The sequence below is a fragment of the Rhinolophus sinicus genome, chromosome 7, assembly GCF_057876585.1.
Source record: "Rhinolophus sinicus isolate RSI-liver-muscle chromosome 7, RSI-T2T, whole genome shotgun sequence".
Taxonomy (NCBI): domain Eukaryota; kingdom Metazoa; phylum Chordata; class Mammalia; order Chiroptera; family Rhinolophidae; genus Rhinolophus; species Rhinolophus sinicus.
Genome location: NC_142507.1, coordinates 55,734,093 through 55,756,427, shown reverse-complemented (window position 1 = coordinate 55,756,427; position 22,335 = coordinate 55,734,093). Strand labels below are relative to the sequence as shown.

The following is a 22,335-nucleotide window of genomic DNA, read 5'->3' as shown; positions in this document are numbered from 1 at the left end:
CAGGTCAAAAATTAGGACATTTCAATGGCTTTGGATACATATTGTCCAACTGTCCTCTGAAAGGATTATGTTTTTGTTTTGTTTGTTTGTTTTGTTCTTTAGAGTCTACATATAAGCAGAATCACATTGTATCTGTCTTTCTTTGTCTGACACTCCACTCAGCAGAGTACCCTCCAGATCCATCGATGCCATCGCAGATGGCAAGAACCCATGCCCTTCCCTGGCTGAGCAATATTCCATTGTATATATACACCATCTCTTTATCCATTCATCCATCAGCGGACTCCCAGGCTGCCTCCACATCTTGGCCATTGCAAACAATGCTGCAATGAACATATGGGTTCACACACCCCTTTGAAGTAGCGTTTGGGTTTCTTCGGATAAATACCCTGAAGTGGGATTACTGGGTCCTTTTTCGTCTCTTGTTATAGCCTTTGTTTTAAAGTCTATTTTGTCTGGTATAAGTATTGCTACCTCAGCTTTTTTTTTTCCCATTTCCATTTTCATGAAATATCTTTTTCCATCCCTTTACTTTCAGTCTGTGTGTATCTTTCAATATAAAGTGAGTCTCTTCTAGGCAGCTTATGTAAGGGTTTTGTTTTCTTATCCCTTCAGCCTTCCTATGTTTTTTAAAGCAATTGTTGATAGATATGTAACTATTGCCATTTTATTATTCATATTTTTCATCTTTTTTTTTTTTTTTGTCACCTTAAAGAAGTCCCTTTACGATTTCTTGTAATACTGGTTTGGTGGTGATGAACTCCTTTAGCTTTTTCTTGTCTGGGAAGCTCTTTATCTGTCCTTTGATTCTAAATGATAACTTTGCTGGGTAAAGTAATCTTAGTTGTAGATCCTTGCTTTTCATCATGTTGAATATTTTCTGCCAATCCCTTCTGGCCTGCAAAGTTTCTGTTGAGAAATCAGCTGACAGTCTCATGGGAATTCCCCTGTAGGGAACTGCTTTTCTCTTGCTGCTTTTAGGATTCTCTCTTTGTCTTTAACCTTTGCCATTTTAATTATGACATGTCTTGGTGTGGGCCTGTTTGGGTTTATCTTGTTTGGGACTCTCTATGCTTCCTGGACTTGTATGTCTATTTCCTTCACCAGGTTAGAAAAGTTTTCATCTATTATTTCTTCAAATAGGTTCTCAATCTCTTGCTTTCTCTCTTCTTGTGGTACCTATATAATGAGAATTCTTATATAACGAGAATGAGAATGATTCTCTATAATGAGAAAGCTGATAGGCTGCTGTGTGGGGGGCTTATCGCACTGAGTGGGATTCGCCCCAGAGGGCCCTGGTGCCTGTTGAGCCTGCCCTTTGTGTGTGCTGCTTGTGGAGCTACTCAGGTGTTGCTCTGCTGTGGGCTAAAGCCAACCTCCAAGTATGTTGGTTCTGGGGCCTCTTGGAAGGGGCTCAGTGCAGGCCCAGGTCAGCCACTGCCTGTGACTAGTCGAGGACTACCTCGTAGGAGCTACAAAGCAATCCATGATTGGTCCCTGCCTGTGCTGGACCTGGAGGCACGGGGGAGAGGCTGCGTTGCTAACTGAGGACATCTGCCACCAGTACCAGGCCTGGGGTAGCTCCACAAAAAGCCAGAACACACGGAGGCCTGCTGCCACCTGCTGCCAGTTGCTGACTCTGATAAGGTTCAGCCATGAGTTGGGTGGGGGCATGGTCCCAGCTGAGTCAGCAGGGCGGAGCTGGGGAGCTCACCAGGCCAATCAGATTCAGATTTGGCTGGAGGGGGCGGGCTCAACACAGAAAAGATGGCGCCCACCTACTGGCTGCACTGGAAAAGGATCCCACACTTGGAAATTGCCGACTGTTCTCCAGGCCGCCCCCTGAGGCCACACACCTTGGTCTGCACCCCCGCATGTCTCCAACACCCCCTGAGTCACCGTCCCTCCGCTGGAGCCCAAGGTGAGCGTCTGTGAGCAAGTGAGTCTGTGTGCAGCTGTTTAAGAGGACATTTGGGTTTCCTGCAGCTTTCCAGCCCACCCGAATGGGCGGAGTCCCCACTGTTTTTCACAGCCAGATGTTGTGGGGGCTCTTCCTCTCAGCAGGAGGAGCCTGGTGTGGGGCTGGGGGAACCTCTACAGCCGGCCGAGATATCCCTCCTGATTCTCGACTGCCACACTGACGTCTGGGGCCCGTTTTGCAGCTCTGTCCCTCCTACCCGTCTCGATGTGGCTTCTTTATATCCTCAGTTATAAAACTTCTGTTTAGTTAGACTGTAGATGGTTATCCAGGTTGATTGTTCTCTAATTTCATTGTAATTTTAACGTGTTCATGGGATGAGGCAAGCACAGCATTTATCTACTCCGCCATCTTGGATCTTCCAGGATGATACTATTTTAAAGCCACATTGATGCGCCCTCACTTTGAGCCAGTTCCTTGACACACAGGAGCTCGTCCACAGCCCACAGCAGCGTTATGACACGAGCACTATTATCTCCCATTTTCCAGATGAGGACACTGAGGCATTGGGAGGTGAAACAACCTGCTCACGGCCACATTCCAGTGAGTGGCAGCGCCAGGGCCCAGAGGCCATCGGGTCCACAAAGCGGGCCGTGGTGCTGGCCCGTGTCCTCTGCCCAGGACACGCGGCCTTGCCCACCTCCTCCCAGGTTTATAAATGAGAGTAAATGGCCGTCATTGCCCTTGTCGGTAAGTGGTGAGGGAAGAGGAACAGTTTCCTGCTCGCTTACTGTTATAGTTGGGCTCCTGTTTTAAAATCGGCTGCAAGGACTGCCTCAAGAATGCAGTATTGTGAAGACATTTTAAATTTATATTAAGGCCAGCTAAGGATGGAGGGAGGAAACAGATAGGGGAAGAGAGAGAAAGGAAAAAGCTCTCCAGGAAGTTTCGAGGCGAAAGGGGAGAGAATGTTCCAGGTGCCAGCCTAGGCGTCACTCACCTCTGTCAGGGCTTAAAAAGAAGTAAATTACTTTTACAAAGCCCGTTTTGGTTGCTTGGGCTGAGAGCTGTTATTTCCGTTTGAAATGTTGCTACTGTAACTAATTTTTTCATTGCTTTGTCTAAGCATCCAGAAGCCCTACTGGGAAAACTGAGTGAGCACAGCAGTGACCCCGGGGTCTTGGCGAGAGGAAAGCAAGTAGTGGGTGAGGCCTGGTCTTTGGGCCAGAGGTTTTGCCTCCAGATGGCATGAGACCCAGACAGCAGTCTCCAAGGCCTCTGCCAGGAGCTGCGAGGTGAGGCCAGAGACGTCATCAGTCAGCCCATCTGTTTTTCAGTTGAGGGTTCAAAGGTCCCCGGTAATAAGTTGTCCCGAGTTGCTAGGAACAGCAAAACCTGTGTATTGTCCCTATGACGGTATCAACCCCGTTCACTGTCCTCCCCCCACGTGGATGGGTGCACAGCATGCCACCCTGCAGGGCTCACTGCTGTCAGGGAGCCACCCTCTCCGGCCTCACCTGCCCTCTCACTGACAGCCCACACCTTCTCTCAGCCGTCTCACCTTTTACACTTCTCAGAAGGCCTTTCCTCCCTGCTCTGGTCCTTTCTTCCAGGCCCAGAAGAGGTTTCATCTCCCCAGTGATGAAACCCCTCCTACCTGCACCAAACAAGGGAGGTCAGGCAGGCTGGTGCTGGGGTTTGGGGGGCTGTTTTCCTCCATGTTAAAATCTTTTCCTTATCCAACCTCTCCTCCGTGTGCGACCCTGCTGGCGACCGTGCGTTCCAGTGGCTGCCGCACTCTCCTATTGCTAAGACTGTTCTTTGCAAGTCCTTTCTGGGCTCCCCTCTGCACCCCGTGTCCTGTGTTCTCCAGAACACTGGCCACACTTACTCTCCACATGTGTCCGAGATGGTTTCAGTTTGTCTTCTCTTCTTGTCTTCACCACCACTAAATGCTGACTGATCCCACATCTACACAGCCAGCCCTGACCTCTGACTAAGCTTCAGGCTCATTGGTCCGCCGGCCCTCCAAGCATCTCTGCCTGGACATGCCACAGGCATCCCAGACGTGTCGCGTCCCAGACATGGCGCGTCACACATGGAACTCTCTGTCTTGCCTCCACTGCTGCCCCTCACTCCCCTTTCCTTTCCATGACACTACAGTGCATCCAGTTACATCCAAGGGTGGGAGGCCATGCTTTCTTCTCACCTACACCCAGCCCGTCACCGAGTCCTACCAGTTTCACCTCCCAAATGTTTCTCAAACCTACACTGTTCTGGACAAGTCTACACTGCCCTAGATGAGGCCCCCACCAGCTTTTTCCATGGTCTAAGCCGGTCCCTCCCCAACCTATATTCAGTAGTGCCAGGACGGTCTGTTTAAAATGCCAATCTGATCATGTGACTTAAAACCCTTCATTAGCTCCCCTGAAGGGAGAAGTTTTTCTCTATACCCCAAGTGGTGGAAACTTATTTGACTATAATGCCATTTAAAGAGATGCAGACATACAACTAGGTATAAATATACATTTATGTCACATAAAACTATGAAAACAATGGCAATTTACCAATTAAGTAGAAACAAAACTACGAAACCCATACATTTTTAAATAAAAATGTTAATTTACTGCGACAGATACTGTTTTGCGGAAGCTATAGCTGCACAAGCTGTGATCAGGGGGCAGGTTCTCTGGGAGTGGCGGGCGTGTCCTGACACGTCTCCCACCACTTTTCTCCAGGACGACTTCTGCTAAATTTTATCGGATGTATCGTTGGCGAACATCTTCTCCCCTTCAGCAGGTTTTCTTTTAGTTTGTTGGTGGTTTCCTTCGCTGTGTAAAAATGTTTTAGTTTGATGTAGTCCCATTTGTTTGTTTGTTTCTTTTGTTCCCCTTGCCCAGGGAGACACATCCAAAAGCATATTACTAAGAGCAATATCAAAAACTTTACTGCCTATGAGTTCATCTAGGAGTTTTATGGTGTGGGGTCTTACATTTAGGTTTTTAATCCATTTTGAGTTTATTCTTGTATACAGCATTTAAAAAGTGGTCTAGTTTAATTTTTCTGCATGTGTCTGTCCAGTTTTCCCAACACCACTTATTGAAGAGACTGTCTTTACCTAACCATTGTATATTGTTGCCTCCTTTGTCATAGATTAATTGACCATATACATGTGGGTTTATTTCTGGTCCCTGTATTCTGTTTCATTGATCTGTCTGTTTTTATGCCAGTACCATGCCGTTTTGATTACTATAGCCTTGTAGTCCAGTTTCATATCTGGTAACATGATATGAACTTTGTTCTTCTTTCTCAAGATTGTTTTGGCTATTCAGGGTCTTTTGTGGTTCCACATAAATTTTAGAATTATTTGTTCCAGTTCTGCGAAAAATGTCATTGGAATTTTGATAGGAATTGCATTGAACCTGTAGATTGCTTTAGGTAGTATGGACATTTTAATAATGTTGATTCTTCCTGTCCATTAGCACGGTATATGCTTCCATTTATTTGTATCTTCTATTTCTTTCTTCAATGTCATATAGTTTTCCACATACAGTCTTAAACCTCCTTGGTTAAATTTATTTGTGGGTATTTTATTCTTTTTGATGCAATTGTAAATGGGAATTTTTTCTTAATTTCTCATTCTGATAGTTCGTTATTGGAGTTCAAAAATGCAACCAATTTCTAAATATTAATTTTGTATCATGCTACTTTACTGAATTCATTCATCAGTTCTCATAGTTTTTTGGTGGAATCTTTAGGGATATATATATATATATATATATATATATATATATATATATCTGTGTCATCTGCAAATAATGACAGATTTACTTCTTCTTTCCCAATTTGATGGCTTTTATTTCTTTTTGTTGTCTGATTGCTGTGGCTAAGACTACCAATACTAGGTTGAACAAAATTGGTAAAAGTGGCATCCTTGTCTTGTTCAGGATCTTCAGGAAAATGCTTTTAGCTTTTCACCGCTGAGTATGATGTTAGCTGTGGGTTGTCATATATGGCCTTTATTGTGTTGAGATATGGTCCCTCTACTCCCACTTTGCTGAGAGTTTTTAATCATAAATATTTGCTGGATTTTGTGAAACACTTTTTCTGAATCTATTGATATCATGATTTTTGTCTTTCATTTTGTTAATGTCGTGTATCCCGTTGATTTGTGGATATTGAACCAATCTTGCATCCTGGGAATAAATCCCACTTGATCATGATGTATGATCTTCTTAATATATTTCTGAATTCAGTTAATATTTGTTGAGGATTTTTACAACTATGTTCATCAAAAATATTGGCCTATAATTTTTCTTCTTTGTAATGTCTTTGTCTGGTTTTGATATCAGGGTAATCCTGGCTTCATAAAATGCACTTGGGAGCCTTCCCTTCTCTTTAATTTTTTGGAATACTTTGAGAAGGATAGGTTTTAATTCTTCTTTGAACGTTTGGTAAAATTCATCTTGGAAGCCATCTTGTCTTGGACTTCTGTTTGTTGGGAGTTCTTTGATTATTTATTCAATTTCATTAGTAGTATAGGTCTGTTCAGATTTTCTCTTTCTTCTTGACTCAGTCTTAAAAGATTGCATGTTTCTGGGAATTTATCCATTTCTTTCAGGTTTCCCAATTTGTTGGCATATAATTGTTCATAGTATTTTCTTATAATCCTTTGTATTTCTGTGTTGTCAGTTGTTACTCCTCTTCTTTCATTTCTGATTATATTTACTTGGGTGCTCTCTTTTTCTTGACGAGTCTGGCTAAAGGTTTATCAATGTTGTTTATCTTTTCAAAGAACCAGCTCTTAGTTTTACTGAGCTTTTGTATTGTTTCTGTTTTAGATTCTATTTCATTTATTTCCACCCTGATATTTGTTATTTCCTTCCTTCTACTTACTTTGGGATTTGTTGTTGTTCTTTTTCTAGCTCCTTTATGTATACCTTTAGATTGTTTGAGATTTTTCTTGTTTCTTGAGATAGGGTTCTATTGCTATGAATTGCCCTCTTAGAACTACGTTGGCTGTGTCGCATAGATTTCTTTTTTTGAGCCGTTGTGTTTTAATTTTCATTTGGCTCAAGATATCTTTTGATTTATTCCTGATATCATTTATAAAGAGAGAGAGACCAAATCTTTGAGGTGTTTTCATGAGCCTTCTGAAAAATTCCAAAGTTCTTAAAAATCTCAGGTCAAGAAAATGACTCTAATTTTGAATCTTAGGAAGTCTGTCAAACATATCAAAAGTTTTAAAACATTTGTTCAAATAAAATTATAGGTCATTATGGAATAATATTTAATAAAATAACAATGATCCATTTAACCAAGTGACAATAGGAGATTTCAAAGACAAATACAGAAGGTTACATGTTGTAACAGAATTTTAGCTCTTTTAATATTAAAAAGACTTAGTTTACTGAAGTAATTAAAGACCTTGTGATAAAGAGTACAGGAAATTCTTTAAATAAAACATAATATCTTTGTTTTCCCTTTATAATTTCTTATTAAGAGCATACCAATAGTATAGGAACATTTTGTTCTTTTAGCAGAGAAATGATATTAAGTTTTAGCTTTACATAAGCACATCATTAAAATTAAAGCTTAATTTAATTTTTAAAACCCATATAATAACAATTTAACTTTAGACAGTTTAATTATAAGAGGTAAAATTCTCTTTTCTCTCTTTTGCTCTTTTCATTCTGAAACAACCAGGACCCAATTATTTTTATTTCCCTTAATGAAAGCATTTCTCCATACTTTATACCATCTTATATTGAAAACACATATTAATTCTTTCTATATTAATTAGAATTCTTAATCCTTAAAAACTCCAATTTTAGTGACAACCAAAAGTAAGCAATTATTCTTTAGACTGTCAAATTCATGAACACATTTCATAACCCCTAGAAACATGGGCTCCCTGCCTGGCAATTATATTTCATAAGTTTTAAAAATATATGCTTCCTCAACAAAACACAAATATGACCCAAATATACAAGTATTTAGTTTCTCTGCATTAAGAAGCCCAAAGTAGGAAAACTTAGATTCATTTAGCAATTAATGCTTCAGTTTTTATTTTATTTGGAAATGATCTAGATAGTCAATAATTTTCATCTTTTAATTTAACTTAGTAAAACTCTAAGTTTTCAAGTTACCAAAAGATTTGGGAAGCTATTTTAAAGTACACATACCATAAAACAATTATTACTGAAAACTTTCACCAAAAACCCTTTTATTCTATTTATATCTATTTATTAATTCTCAATAATTATATTTAAGTTACTCATGAAAATTTTATGAGACACAAAGACAATTATTATCCCAGGCTTTTCTTGTTGACATACCCTGTAACAAAGATAATAGGAAGTTACGTTTTTATAAAACCAGATAAAATCAAAATATTACATTAAATGTTAATAACTTTTAAAGACATGTCTGTTTTAATTAAACTAAACTTAAAGTAGCTTTAATATTAAATATCTTCCTAGACCACATGATCCTGAAAAGCATTTGGGTTAGTTTCTCTTATTTTTCTTAATTTTATATAAGCACTTAATTTCTTTAAGCCAATGTAACAGCGTTCTTTCTATAAACGGATTCTAATAATTTCCTCTGGAGGTAAGCATAGATACACATTTATAGGCAGACACACCAGAGACCTGATAATTTCATTCAAAAAAATTTTAGCCGTGAAACAGGTACAGCAAAACCCCATTAATTTATAGCAGTTGAATCAGTTAAATTTATTCACTCAGATGGCTAAACTTTTAAAATTTGTATTTGTCTTTGATAAACAATTTTTAAGGAGATGGGGGGCTGCTGAGGCAAGGGAACTGCTTTTCTTCTCCCTTTTTTTTTCCTTTCCTTTGGCTTTTTACTCTTTTTTTTTAGTCTCAGGCTGCTGCAGGTTTTGTTTACATTTCTGATAGCTGTAGGAAGACCTTGAAAGCTACTGAGGTCAAATTTCTGATCACTGAGTTACTGAATTCTTTAAAATATCTCATCAGGTTACAGACAGGACAAACAGTAAGAAATTTTAAAGTACCTAAGTACCTACTGCCAAAATTACGTTGCCTTTTATAAACTTCTGTTTATCGATTAAAGAATGAATTTTATTGTGCCTAAGAGATTTGAATTCCTCTCCTTATAATAAACAACATAACAGGGACAGGAAAAGGAAACAAAGACATGCCACTAAATGAATATTCACCCACTGGAAATCAGTGTCCCACCACATGCCGGCACCTGGGGCAATCACCTCCACCGTTAAGGAGAAAAAAAAACCCTTATCTCATATAAAGGCATTTGAACTCAACCAATGAAGGATGGAGGTGCAAATGTAAGAGGGCTTCACCGGCAGGGAGAAAGCACTCCACGGAAGCAGCAAGTACAAGAGAGGCTCTGTAGGTACCATACCTGGTTCCAGTGCAGGCCAGGCAATAAAGGTGAGGCCACTTTAGACCCTGTTCAAAGACACCAGATATGGTAACCTAAATTAAAAGGTCTTTCAAAGTGAGAGGCAACAAGCATTGATTTGAGATCAATAAGAATAGCTATTTGGGAAGCACTGATTCAGGCAGGAGCCCAAATAGTGTTCCGATGCAGAGACAAAGGCAGTGGGTATTTATGAAAAGGGGAAGGGGAACAATTCCATCGGGAGAAGGAAGGCATTGCTATTGGTGCAGAAAAGCTAACATAGTAATGTTAATTCTAAATAATTTAAATTTTTTTCAGTCCAGTAGTCATAATAACTGCTTTCTTGTCATCTTTGGAGTGTAGCGTTGCATTGGCCCCGTCTGGAGCTTATCGTGTACTGCTTTACCATCCCAGATGTGTAAGGGCGGTCCCTGTGGCACGGCAGCTTTCACTCCATTCTAAAGCAGCTCTGTGTACACTCATGTTTACAACAGTGTCAGATGGAATGAATTATAGTACCCAGCTGGTGCTGGAGAATTGCTTGGTATGGGAAATCCCCCCATCGGAATTGGGTCATTCCAATACCCAGAAATAATATTATTAACATTTGGATGTGTTGCCTAACAGCCGTCTGTGTGTGTGTGTGTGTGTGTAGAAATATTTTTGTGTTTCTTGTTTTCTTTTACAAAATTGAGATACCTAACAATCATCCAGAATATAGCTGGGCTGTAATTCAATTGTTTCACATTGTCAGGCATTTTTCCAATTTTTAATGAGTATAAATAATGCTGCTGCAGAGAACACCCTTGAGGATTAGTGGATCAAAAGAGCTGCCCAATAGAATGGAATATTATTCATCCATAAAAAAGAGAGAAATCCTGCCACTTGCCACAACATGGATAGACCTTGAGGGCATTATGCTAAGAGAAGTAAGTCAGAGAAAAACAAAGACCACATGATCTCATTTACATATGTAATCTAAAAACATTGAACTCACAGAAACAGAGTAGGATAGGAGTTACCAGGGGTTGGGGGGATGTGGAAATTGGGAGATGTGGGTCAAAGGGTACAAACTTCCAGTTATCAAGATAAAAAGTTCCGGGAATACTGAACAGCATGGGTGACTATAGTTAACAATATTTTATTGTGTATTTGAAAGTTGCTATGAGAGCAGATTTTTAATGTTCTCACTATAACAACAACAAAATGGTAATTATGTGAGGTAAAGGACTCACTAACTTTATTTTGGTAAGCATTTCATAATATATACATGCATCAAATCATTGCTTTGTACACCTTAAATTTATGCAATGTTATATGTAAATTATATCTCAACAAAGCTGAGGAAAAATATACGGGGGGTGCGAAAAAATGTATACATATGACTTGTATACATCTTTTGTTATCAGTATATATTGAGTATTTACAATTTTAATACAGGTTTTTCCTTTCTTAAAATGTGTATACATTTTTTGGCACCCTCTGTATGTCCACTTTAAGGCTTTTTATTTATACTGCTAAATTGTCCCCCAAAAAGTAAAAATTAATTTGACTTCATTCACTCAGTGAGAGTTTCTATTACATGGAACTCTTCCTCTCCACACTAGATAATCTCATTTCTCTAATGCTTTGCCAATTTGATATTTACAAGCAAACAGTCTTATTTTCATCTGGACCCTCCTTAGAGAGGTTGTACATTTTTTTCGTGTGCTTACTGGTCCATCCTATGTCAATTAAACCCCCTGGCCCCATCTTCAGCCGTATTCCACCCACTTCACCCACCTCGTTTCTCATGGCTTCCCACCAATCTCTAGCCCACACAGACTAAGCCAGTCTGGTCACACAGGTTTGTACTCTTCATACATAAGGACAGTTAACATTTAATAATTGCCTGCCATGTGTCAGGCAATGCACAAGTATTAACTCATTTAATCCTCATAACAACCCTACAAGGTAGGTATTATTATTATATCTTCATTTTAATGTAGATACAGGCATAGATAAATTAATTCACTTGCCCAAGGTCACACAGCTTAAATCTTGAAATCTGGAGGACCCAAAATTCAAACCCAGAATGTTGGCTCACGAGCCCACAACAGGAGAAAAGCACCACCCTCTGCCCTTCTAAAGATAAGCCTTCCTTTAAAATGTAATTCCACCAATAAAAATTTTTTTCAAATTTTAAGTATAGAGTTGCAGGTTAAGTTTGAAGACAAAGGGCGATGATGGAATGAGGGACTGAATTCAGTTGTTCCAACCGAAACAACTGAAAAATAGACACAATATATGAAACAAGTGTTCTCAAGACATGAGACGCCAGACAGTGAAGGGTCATGATTCCTGGGAGATGGGAAACAAATGCTGTCAGTCCTGGGCAAGGATTCCAGGCCGAGGAGCTCAGTGGTTTCCCAGAGCTCAGGGGACCTGCTGGGAGCCCCAGAGGGCCAAGGGGCTAGAGGTCAGAGGCCATGGTATAGAGAGAAGCTGAACAGAGGGGGGACACCAGAGGTCCACAGGGTCTCTGGAGTATTCAGCTGAGTTTATTTAGATCAGTTAGGAAACTATCCTAGACAGAGAAAAGTACTATCTGAAAGGATTAGAAAGAAGAGTCCTTGAAACTCACACAGAGCCAGAAATGGTGCCCGTTCCTACCAGCGAAAGTGAGAGATTTCATAACTCACAGGATATCAAATAGAGAACACAGAGGGGCAGTAGTGCATGGGGGTGGGGGGGGGGGGGATCAACTCCAGACTAAATACTGTCCTCATTCCACCTGACAAAGTTTAAAAGCAGGACCTGAAAGGTCAGACTGTTTCCAAGAAACTTAACTGTGTTCCATAGCAAAATTCAAGCACATATATAGGAATGCAACTCTATCTGGCACCCAACAAGGTAAAACTCACCACATCTGGCGTCCAGTAAAAGATTGCCAGGGGTGCAAAGAAGCAGGGAATTATGGTCCATAATGAGGAAAAATATAATCCATTGAAACTGACCCAGAAATGACACATGATAGAATTAATAGACAAAAAGAGTTATAACTGTATTCTACATGTTCAAGAAGCTAGAAAAAAGACTGAGCATATTAAGTATAGATAAGAGATTTTTAGAAGAACCTAATTGAACTTCTTGGAATGAAAACTATATTATCTGAGATTAAAAATATATTGGATATGATTAACAGCAAATCAGACATAACAGAAGACAAGACTAATGGATTTGTAGATAGCAATAGAGATTATCCGAAATGAAGTGTAAAAAGACTGAAAAAAGAGTATCAGTAAGCTATAGATACTTCGAGTGGCCTAATATGCATGAGTGGTCTCCAAAGGAGAGGAAGACGATGGGGATTGATAAAACAGCTGAAGAAATAACGAACCAAAAAATTTCCAAATGAAATGAAAACTGTATCCCACAGATCCAAGAAGCTCAGTGAACCCCCTACACAACAAGAAATGTTTAAGGAAGTGCTTCTGGCAAAAAGAATGATACCAGATAAAAATCTGGATTTACACAAAGGAATGCAGGGTGCCAGAAAGAGTTACGATATGGGTGAGCATGAAGACTATATTTAATTTAATTTAAATTTAATTTAATGAAAACTAACCCACCAACCCAAGAAGCTCAATGAACCCCAACCACAAGAAACTGGAAGGAAACTACAAGCACATCTTACTCCAACTGTTTAAGGCAAGTGATAAAGAGAAGACATTAAAAAACAGCCAGAGGGGGCAAAAAAACACATTGCACACTGAGGAATGGAGATAGGGATGACAGCAGATTTCTCATCATAAAAAAATGCAAGACAGGGGAACAACATATTTAAACTACTGAAAGAGGAAAAAATGTCAACCTAGAACCCCTTACCCCATAAAAATGTCCTTCAAAAATGAAATAAAAATGTTTTCAGACATAAAAAAATGTTGAAAGAATTCATCGCTAACAGGTCTTCACAACAAAAAATGTTAAATGTTTCAAGCAGAAAGAACGGTACCAGATGAAAATTTCAATTTGTACAAAGGAATGAAGATCACCAGATATAGTCAACTAGTTTATTTAAATCTCTTTAAAAGGCAATCAATTGTTTAAAGCAAAAATAACAGTGTACTGTAAGATTTACACCACGTGTAGAAGTAAAATGTATATATGTTAACAATAGCACAGAAGCTGAGAGATTAGCATGTGTGAGGTGGTATATCATCACTTGAAGGTAGCCAGTGATAAAATAAACATGCAACAAAAGTTACAGCCCATAAGCCAGTAAGAGAGATCAAAGTAAATCATAAAAGTGCACCTGTACCTCATAAGGAACTAGAAAAAGAAGACCAAACTGAACCCAACACTGCAGAAGGGAAGGAATAACAAAGATCAGAGTGGGCTAAGTCAAAGAGGGAATGAAAAACAAGTCAGTGAAACCATCTTAGTCACTGTGGGTTGCTATCAAAACTACTATAGACTGGGTGGCTTAAACAACGACAATTTCTCTGTGTGTTTTGGAGTCTGGGAGTCCAAGATCGGGGTGCCAGCCTGGCCAGGTTCCGGCGAGAGCCCCCTTTCACGTTGTCCACGGCCGCCTTCGCCTGGTGTCCTCACATGGTGGAAGGAGACAGCTAGCTACTCTCTGGCCTCTCCTTATTAGGGCACTAATCCCATTTATGAGGGCTCCACTCTCATGACCTGGTTATGTCTCACACCCTCCCTCCAAAACCCATCACAGTGGGATTACACTTCAACATATGAATTTGGGGGGACACAAACATTCAGTCCATAACAGAAACCAAAATTTGGTTCTTTAAAAAGAGCAATAAAATCGACAAACCTTTAGCTAGATAGATGAGAGAGAGAGAGACAGAGGACTCAAATAACTAAAATCAGAAATAAAAGTGGGACAATACCAACTTTACAGAAATAGGATTAGAGTAGAATACTATGAAAAACTGTATGCCACTAAATTGGATAACCTACATGAAATGTACAAATTCCTAGACACACACAAACTACCAAAACTGACTCAGAAATAGGAAATCTGAATAGAATTGTAACTAGTAAGGAGATTGAATCAATAATCAAAAACGTCCTGCTATGGACTGAATTGTGCCCCCCCCCCCCCCAAATTCATGTGTTGAAGCTCTAACCCCACTGTGATGGAATTGGGAGGTGGAGCTTTTGGGAGGTGATTAGGTTTGGATGAGGTCATGACAGTGGGGTGTTCATAATGGAGACACCAGAGAGCTCCCTCCCACTCTCTCCCTACCATGTGAGGACACAAGAAGGCTGCCACCTGCAAGCCAGGAAGAGGGCTCTCGCCAGACCCTGGCCAGGCTGGTATCTGCTCTTGGACTCCCAACCTCCAGAACTGAGAAAGAAGTTTCTGTTGTTTAAGCCATCCAGTCATAATATTGTGTTCTGGTAGCCTAAGCAGATTAATACAATTTCCCAACAAAGAAAAGTCCAGGACCAGATGGCTTCACTGGTGAATTCTACACAAATTTAAAGAGGAGTTAATACCAATCCCTCTCAAGCTCTTTCCCCACCGAAAAAGGAGGGAATATTTTTAATTAATTCCATGAGGCCAGTATTACAAGAATACATGAAGCAAACACAGAACTGAAAGGATAGACAAATCCATAATTATAGTTAGTTCAATCTCTCGCTCTCGCTCTCGCTCTCTCAATAATTGATAGAACAAGTACAGAGGAAAGAAGGCTTGACCAACACTATCAGCCAAATGACCTAATTGACATTTATAAAGCATTCCAGCCAACAGCGAAAGAATTAATGGGACATTTACCTAGATGGACCATATTCAGTGCCATAAAACAAGTCTCAATAAATTTAAAAGAATTTAAGTCATACAAATTATTTCTGTAACAATGTAGAAATTAAAAACAAAGATATCTGGAAAATCCCCAAATATTTGGAAACTAAATAAACCAAGTGTTTGAACTGAATAAAAAAATGAAAACACAATACATCAAATTTGTGGCTTGTAGGTAAAACAGTACTTAGACATTTATAATGTGAAAATGCCTGTATTAGAAAAAAAGAAAACTCTCAAATTAATGACCTCAGCTTCAACTTTAAGAAACTATAAAAGAAGAGCAAATGAAATCCAAAGTAAGCAGAAGAAAGGAAACAATACAGATCAGATCATAAATCAATGAAACAACAACAACAACAAAATCAATGAATCCAGAAGCTGGTTATTTGAGAAGATTAATAAAATTTATACATTGATGGTTTAAAGGCCCGCTGCCATCATGAACAACACAGTAACTCTCCGGACCAGGGAGTCCATGACCACTAGACGACTTCAACGGAAACAGATGGTCATTGACGTCCTTCACCCTGGGAAGGCAACAGTACCTAAGACAGAAATTTGGGAAAAACTAGCCAAAATGTACAAGACCACACCAGAGGTCATCTTTGTATTTGGATTCAGAACCCATTTCAGTGGTGGCGAGACAACTGGCTTTGGCGTGATTTATGATTCCTTGGATTACACAAAGAAAAATGAACCCAAACATAAACTTGCAAGACATGGCCTGTATGAGAAGAAAAAGACCTCAAGGAAACAGCGAAAGGAACGCAAGCACAGAATGAAGAAAGTTAGGGGGACTGTAAAGGCAAATGTTGGTGCTGGCAAAAAGTGAGGTAGAGATTGGATGACAGAAGGAGTAAAGATTCGTCAGTGACTTTGTGGTGATTGAGCAGATTTTTCATGAGAGGACTAATAAACTAAGAACTTTTATGTGTAAAAAAAAATTTATACATCGATAGTCAGATTGGTTGGGAAAAAAATGACAAATGCCAGTAATGAGAGAGTAGACATCACTCTAGGCTTTATACATATTAAAAATAAGGGAATATTATAAATAACTTTATGCCCATATACTCAACAACTTAGATAAAATGGACAAATTATTTACAAGACTGGATCGGTCAAAACTCACTCAAGAGAAAAAATAATCCAGGTAGCCTTATACCTATGAAAAAGATTTAATTTGTAGTTAAAACTTTACCACAAAGAAAATTCCTCCAAATGGCTTCATTGGGGGGTATTCGATAAAACACTTAAAGAAGAAATAATGCCAATTCCACACAAACTTTTCCAGAAAATTGAAGAGGAGGGAATTCTTCCCAACTCATTCTATGAAGTCAGCATTACTCAAAAACAGACAAGGACATTACAAGAAAAGAAAGTGACATACTAATGAACATAGATGTAACAATTCTTAACAAAATTTTAGCAAATCAAATCAACATATTAAAAGATTAATATATCACACCCAGGTGGTGTTTATCCCAGAAATTCAAGACTGGTTCATTGAAAATCCACAGTATTAACAGACCAAAGAAGAAAAACCATGTGGTCATCTCAATCAATCCAGAAAAAGAATTTGATAAAATACAAACATCTAACAATAAAAAACAACCACCGTCAGCACGCCAGGAATAGAACTTCCACAATATGATAGAAGACCCATCTATGAAAAAACTATGAATAATATAATATTTAATGGTGGAAAAACAAACGCTTTCCTCCTAAGATCAGAAACAAGACAGTGATGTTTGCTCTTCCCAGTTCTATAAACATTACCCTGCAGGTTCTAGCTAGCACAATAAGACAAGAAAAAGAAATACATATGGGAAAGGAAGGAGTAAAATGGTCTTTATTCACAGACATGATCATCTATATAAAAAGTCTGATGGAATCTACAAAATAAGTGGGCTTAGCAAAATTGCAGGATACAGGATCAACATAGGAAAATAACCGTATTTCTGTCTTAGCAGTAAGCACTTAGAGATTGAAATTTTAAAAATACCCTTCAGCAATGAGTTGATATACTCTATACCCGACAACATAGATGAATCTGAGTAAAGTCATACAAAAAAGAATACATACTCTATTATTTCATTTATATAAAATTCTAAAAAATGCAAACTATAGTAACAAAAAGCAGATCAGCAATCACCCAAGGACTACAACAAGGGCGAGGGGATCCAGTGGGAGGAAAGAATTAGAACGGAGCGAAAGTAAGTTTTGAGGTAATAAATATATTATCTTAATTGTGGTGATTGTTTCAAGTGTGTATAAGGTCAAAATTTATCAGGTTGTACATTTTAAGTATGTGTAATTTATTGTATGTCAATTTTCTTATTTTAAAGGACATTTTTCACTTTTCTTTCAATTTTTAAAGCAGGCTTTGGGCAAGTTTTTTTTTGTCTGTTTTTTGGTTTTTAATCCTCCCTTTGGCATCTCACCTTTTTTGTATCTCACATTTGATCCTGGGAACTTTTACTTATTCAAGGGGAAAAAAAATAACACACATACACATTCAACTTCCCAAAATATTAGCCTTCAATCTAAAACTGGTTTTCTTTCACACATTTTCCTTTACAATTTATCTTGGCACCTTCCTTGTTATTCAGTTTGTCTCAGCTACAGGGGTGTTGATGGGAGAAAGTTGGTTTCTAGGGTAACCACAGACAGGAAGGTATCAGCTTGGGAGGCTGGAGTGCATACCTGGGAGGTGATGGCGATGAAGCAAACCGCCCCTCAGTGGGAGTGAAGGTGAGAAGCCCCTCTTCCACTAAATGCCTTGGGGTCCTCAAAAGTGATGAGGGGGCAAATTTCTGGGGGCGATATTTTCAGGGATACTGAGAAAGGAGACGAAGAACTGAGAGCACTAGGTGAGACTTGCAGGTCACTGCAAGGTGGGAGAAAGAACTCTCTGGAGGGCTGAGGAGTAAACCACCGACTTCTACTTCCAGCCCCACCCTCCCGTTTCTCCCCAGCAAGCCCTGCCTGTCTGCTATCTTCCCCCGAATGCTTGGCATAGGGCCTGTAACACAGACGCAGTACGGTTGACAATTCAGTAGACTCTGGGCCCAGACTGCGTGGGTTCCCAGCTCTGTGACCCTAGGCAACTTATTTTACCTCTCTGGGCCTGTTTCCCATCTGAAAATGGGGATGATGATAACTTACACAAAAGGTTGTGGAGACGATCTAAGTCAATACTTGCATTTTATTTACTATTAGTTTAGTGCAAAAAGTAATTGCAGTTTAAAAGGTTAAAAATAATTGCAAACACCGCAATTACTTTTGCACCAACCTAATAGTTAAATTTCAATTAAAAGCCTTAACACGGTGGTGAATGGGATTGGAAAGTACCCTAATTTAATAAATGCAATCAAGGACACACTTGTTCCTTTAGATCCACCTCTGACAAGTATCTTTTCCAGTTACGACAGCCATTAACTTCCACTAAACAGTATGAGTTTTCTCACATCATTCTTTCTTTCCATCTTTTAATATTTCTACTCTTGGGCATGTTTTATAAAGTATGTAATAAAATACATGTAAATAACTGTTTAAAAAAAAACATTACATAGGTTAAGAAAGCATGATAAAAAAAAGGCGACTAGTAGTGGGCCTATGGCCACAGAGGAAGTGTCACATTTGGGAGCACGATTGTGCAGGTGGTACGGGGAGGGAATTAACAAGGCCCCGGGCAGTTGGGGCTTCTTCCTGTGTCTTTGGGAGCCCGGCCACGGTGCGGTGGCGATGCAAGGAAGGCAGCGGGGCTTTCTTTTCAGGGCTAACCTGCACCTGGGATAGTTTAGGGGACGTTCCTGATCACTCCAAGTCCCGTCCCCCCCACCCCCGCCCCGCCCCACGTGATGCTCATTAGTCCCCTGGGCCTCTCGCCGTCTGCAAACCCACTGCCAACACTGCAGGGGCCAGTCGGCTCCCTCCTGCTGGCGCGTGCGTGTGGGTGAATCCGCACGACCTCACACTTCGTCCACCCAAGGACAACAAGGTGGTGTGGCCCGGGCACGGGCAGCCGCGCCACTGCCCGCAGGGCATTTTCCTGAAGCACCTCCCAGTCCTAGCGGCGGTTTCCTTTCTCTATTATTTTTAACCAGAACGCTGGGGACCTTCTGACTAATGTCATGTTACTTGGAAAGATGTGGAAACCGCGAGCCTACGAGAGGGGGTTATGAAAGCAGAAGTGTCCTTGAAAGGCCTTTGCCATGGAGTCCCAACACTCACAGCCCGGGGGTTAAGATGCCGGAACCAACCAGCGACGGGTGTCTCCGCGGTGTCGGTGGGTTAGAAGTGGGGGGCCCAGAAGCGGGGGGCGGGCGGTCAGAAGGGCTCCGGACCCCGGGAAGGAGGCCGCGACGGATTTCTGAAAAACAGACGAGCACAGAGGTGGAGGCAGCAGCGTGAGCAGCGGCGTGGGCCGGCGCGGCGGCGCGGTGCGCGCACGGGGACACCTGGCCCCGGGGGAGGGGGGTGCACACAGGTCAGGTCTCGAGCGCAGGGCGGTTACAGGAGGACAGCGGGCGGGGCGGGGGCGGGGGCGGGGGCGGGGCCGGCGAGCCGCGCCGGGAGAAGCCGTGGATCCCGCTCTGCACGGGGCCGGCTAGGCCGCGCCGACGCGGGGTTGCGAGGCCGGGAGGGCGGTCCGCCCGCCGCCGGCCTGAGGGAAGGGCCGTCCCCGCCGCTCCGTCCCCGCGGCCTGAGGGCGAGGCCGCCCCGCCGCCCGGCCTGAGGGAAGGGCCGTCCCCGCCGCTCCGTCCCCGCGGCCTGAGGGAAGGGCCGCCCCGCCGCTCCGTCCCCGCGGCCTGAGGGCGAGGCCGCCCCGCCGCCCGGCCTGAGGGAGAAGCCGTCCCCGCTGCCCCGCCTGAGAGAAAGGCCGCCCCGCCGTCCCCGCCGCTGCGGCGCGAGGAGGAGGAGCCTGCGGCCCCGCCCCCGCGGAGCGAGGGACGGAGACGGCTCGCGGGACGGCGGAGGGCGCGCAGGGGCGGCCGGCCGGGCCTGCGCCCGAGCGAGCGGCGAGCGAGGGGTGAGGGGCCCGGAAGGAGCCGCGCGCCCGCCTTCCCGGCCTGCGCCCGCACCCGGAGCCCGCGGCCGCCCAGGCCGGAGCGCGGCGAGCGGGCCGAGGCGAGCGGGGCTGGACCCGAGGTCGGCGGCGCCCCGCGCGGGCAGGCAGGGCGGACCGAGGCGGGGAGCCCGGCGGTCGGACCTGCCCGGAGGCGGGCGCGGAGGAGAATCCCAGCCGAACCGACCCCGCAGGACTCAGCCGGCTGGTGGGTCAGGAGCGGCCGCCAGGCCGGGCGAGCGGGCGACGGTGCGGCACGCGAGCCGGGCACCCGTTTCATGGGGGCGGAGGCGAGGCCGGCCCCGGAGCCTGGATGAGGACGAGCGGAGCAGAACCCGCGCAGGAGACGGCCTCCCGCAGCAGGCCGGACCCGGGCCGGGCCTGAGCGCCGGGCGGGGAGGCGCAGAAGCCGGGCGCTTCCAGGAAAGGGCAGGGGCCGCGGCTTCCAGGGGGTCCCTGCTTTGTGGTGGTTGCTACCATTTTAAAGGTAGAACGCTTTCATTTCAGGTGTTCTCCGATTTTTTCTTTTTTTTTTTTTTTTTTTTTGATTTTTTTTTTTTTTTTTTTGGTGCGATCGGCTCATTTAAGAATCTCAAAACCTTTCATGTAAAAGCTTTTTTGTTTTTTAAAGGAAATTCATAATTTTGGTTCCCAGGGTCGCACTGGACTTGGAAGGAATGCCGTTGTGTACATACTATTGTATGGTTTAATTTATTTTTTTTTTTACTGTGCAAATCAGCTGGAAGATTTTTTTTTCAGGTGCCAATTCGGATTTATTCATCCTTTTTTTGTTGTTGTTCCCTCATATATATCTGTTGTCGTTTTAAGCATTGGAGACCAGAGAATATCTCCCTTTGGAGCTTAAGGCTCTCTTGCCAACAGAAGGACAGCTGGGAAAACTGGATTAAAAGGATGGTTTTTATCTGTATTTTGCAGTAAGACTGATATTTTGAAGGCATATTCTTTCTGTGATTCATTTTTTTTAGCCCATAGCGCTAACCTTGAAGAGATTTGTGGTTGGGTTTTGGTTTTCTAAGGTCATCGTTTTTCCTCTTTTTCTTTCGTTTTTCTTTTTCTTTTTAAGAGGGGGGAGGGGAAAGGGGGGCTAAGAAAGGAGACCATGTTAACTGGTAGAAGTAGAATGGAGCTTCAGTTACCAGGATCCTGAGAGCCGGAGGAAAGAGGACTCAGTCTTCAAGTTGGGAAGCCCTCCTCTCACCTTTCTTAAAAATTGCAAGGATTCGATCCTGATCAAGACGTCAAAACTACAGGACTCTGAAACCGTGGAGACACTGAGAAACCATGAGTGTAAGGTTACCACAGAGTATAGACAGGTAGGTTTGCTAATAATGGGTTTTTCAATACTTGCTTAAGGAAGGACTGGGAGGAAGGACTGGGAGGGAGAGTGTTTGTTGCGTTTTGATCACAGGTTGCAAAAGGAGGGCCTGGGTGGGCAGTGGGAATTGGGGAGGCAGGAGCATGCATTGGTCTGCGGGGACTGTCCGGCATGTGTGTTTATCTTCCCTGTGTGTGTCCATGTTCAAGACACATCTTCTGAGTCAGTGTTTTTTTCTTCAATAGAAGCAATAGATAGTGAAGCAAGGGAAGGGGGGGGGGGGCAGGGGGAAGTGCCTGCAGCCGGCTTTGACTTTTGCCAGGCTGAGGCTAAATTTGAGTCCCTAACTTGCCAGCCTAGCTGGTGGGAGGTGGGCACAAGTCTTGAGTCTGCAAGGGTGGGTTGGGACTGGCTGTAGGTGTTGGCGCTGCTGGGGGAAGGGCCCTGGCAGGGGCGTGGGCCTCCACTGGGCTGGTTGTTGTGGAACGGTGGGGTTTGGTGGCTCCAGTGGATCCAGGGTCTGAAATGAGGACGATGGTCGTGGCCTGAATGATGGGACAGAAGCACCCTTTGTATACCCCTGCAGGGCTGGGTTTTCACCAGTGGCTAATGCCCCAAAATGCATAGGTCACTTTAGAATTGTTTCCTCTCCAAGGTTAAATTTTAACTTGGGACCTGCCAACCGGCTAATGCTGTAGATTTAATCTTCCAAGGCGTTTCTAATAAGCTTGACTCTGCAAAATGGACTTTCCCTCTGTCTTGAGCCGGAAGGAGTTGTT

General features: G+C 42.5%; 1 protein-coding gene and 1 pseudogene across 12 annotated transcripts in view; both read left to right on the top strand.

The window, feature by feature from the left end:
* Positions 1 to 15,588: 15,588 nt before the first annotated feature.
* Positions 15,589 to 15,981, top strand: LOC109434292 (small ribosomal subunit protein eS24 pseudogene; annotated as a pseudogene).
* A 4,289-nt stretch (positions 15,982 to 20,270) lies between these two features.
* The window catches only part of ARHGEF11 (Rho guanine nucleotide exchange factor 11), a 75,823-nt gene continuing 73,758 nt past the window's right edge, over positions 20,271 to 22,335 (top strand). For all 12 annotated transcript variants that reach the window (XM_074318706.2, XM_074318705.2, XM_074318704.2 and 9 more), the window contains exon 1: positions 20,271 to 21,554. In XM_074318706.2, coding sequence (XP_074174807.2) covers positions 21,523 to 21,554 — 32 coding nt within the window. In that variant the 5' untranslated portion in view covers positions 20,271 to 21,522. The remainder of the gene's footprint in view (positions 21,555 to 22,335) is intronic.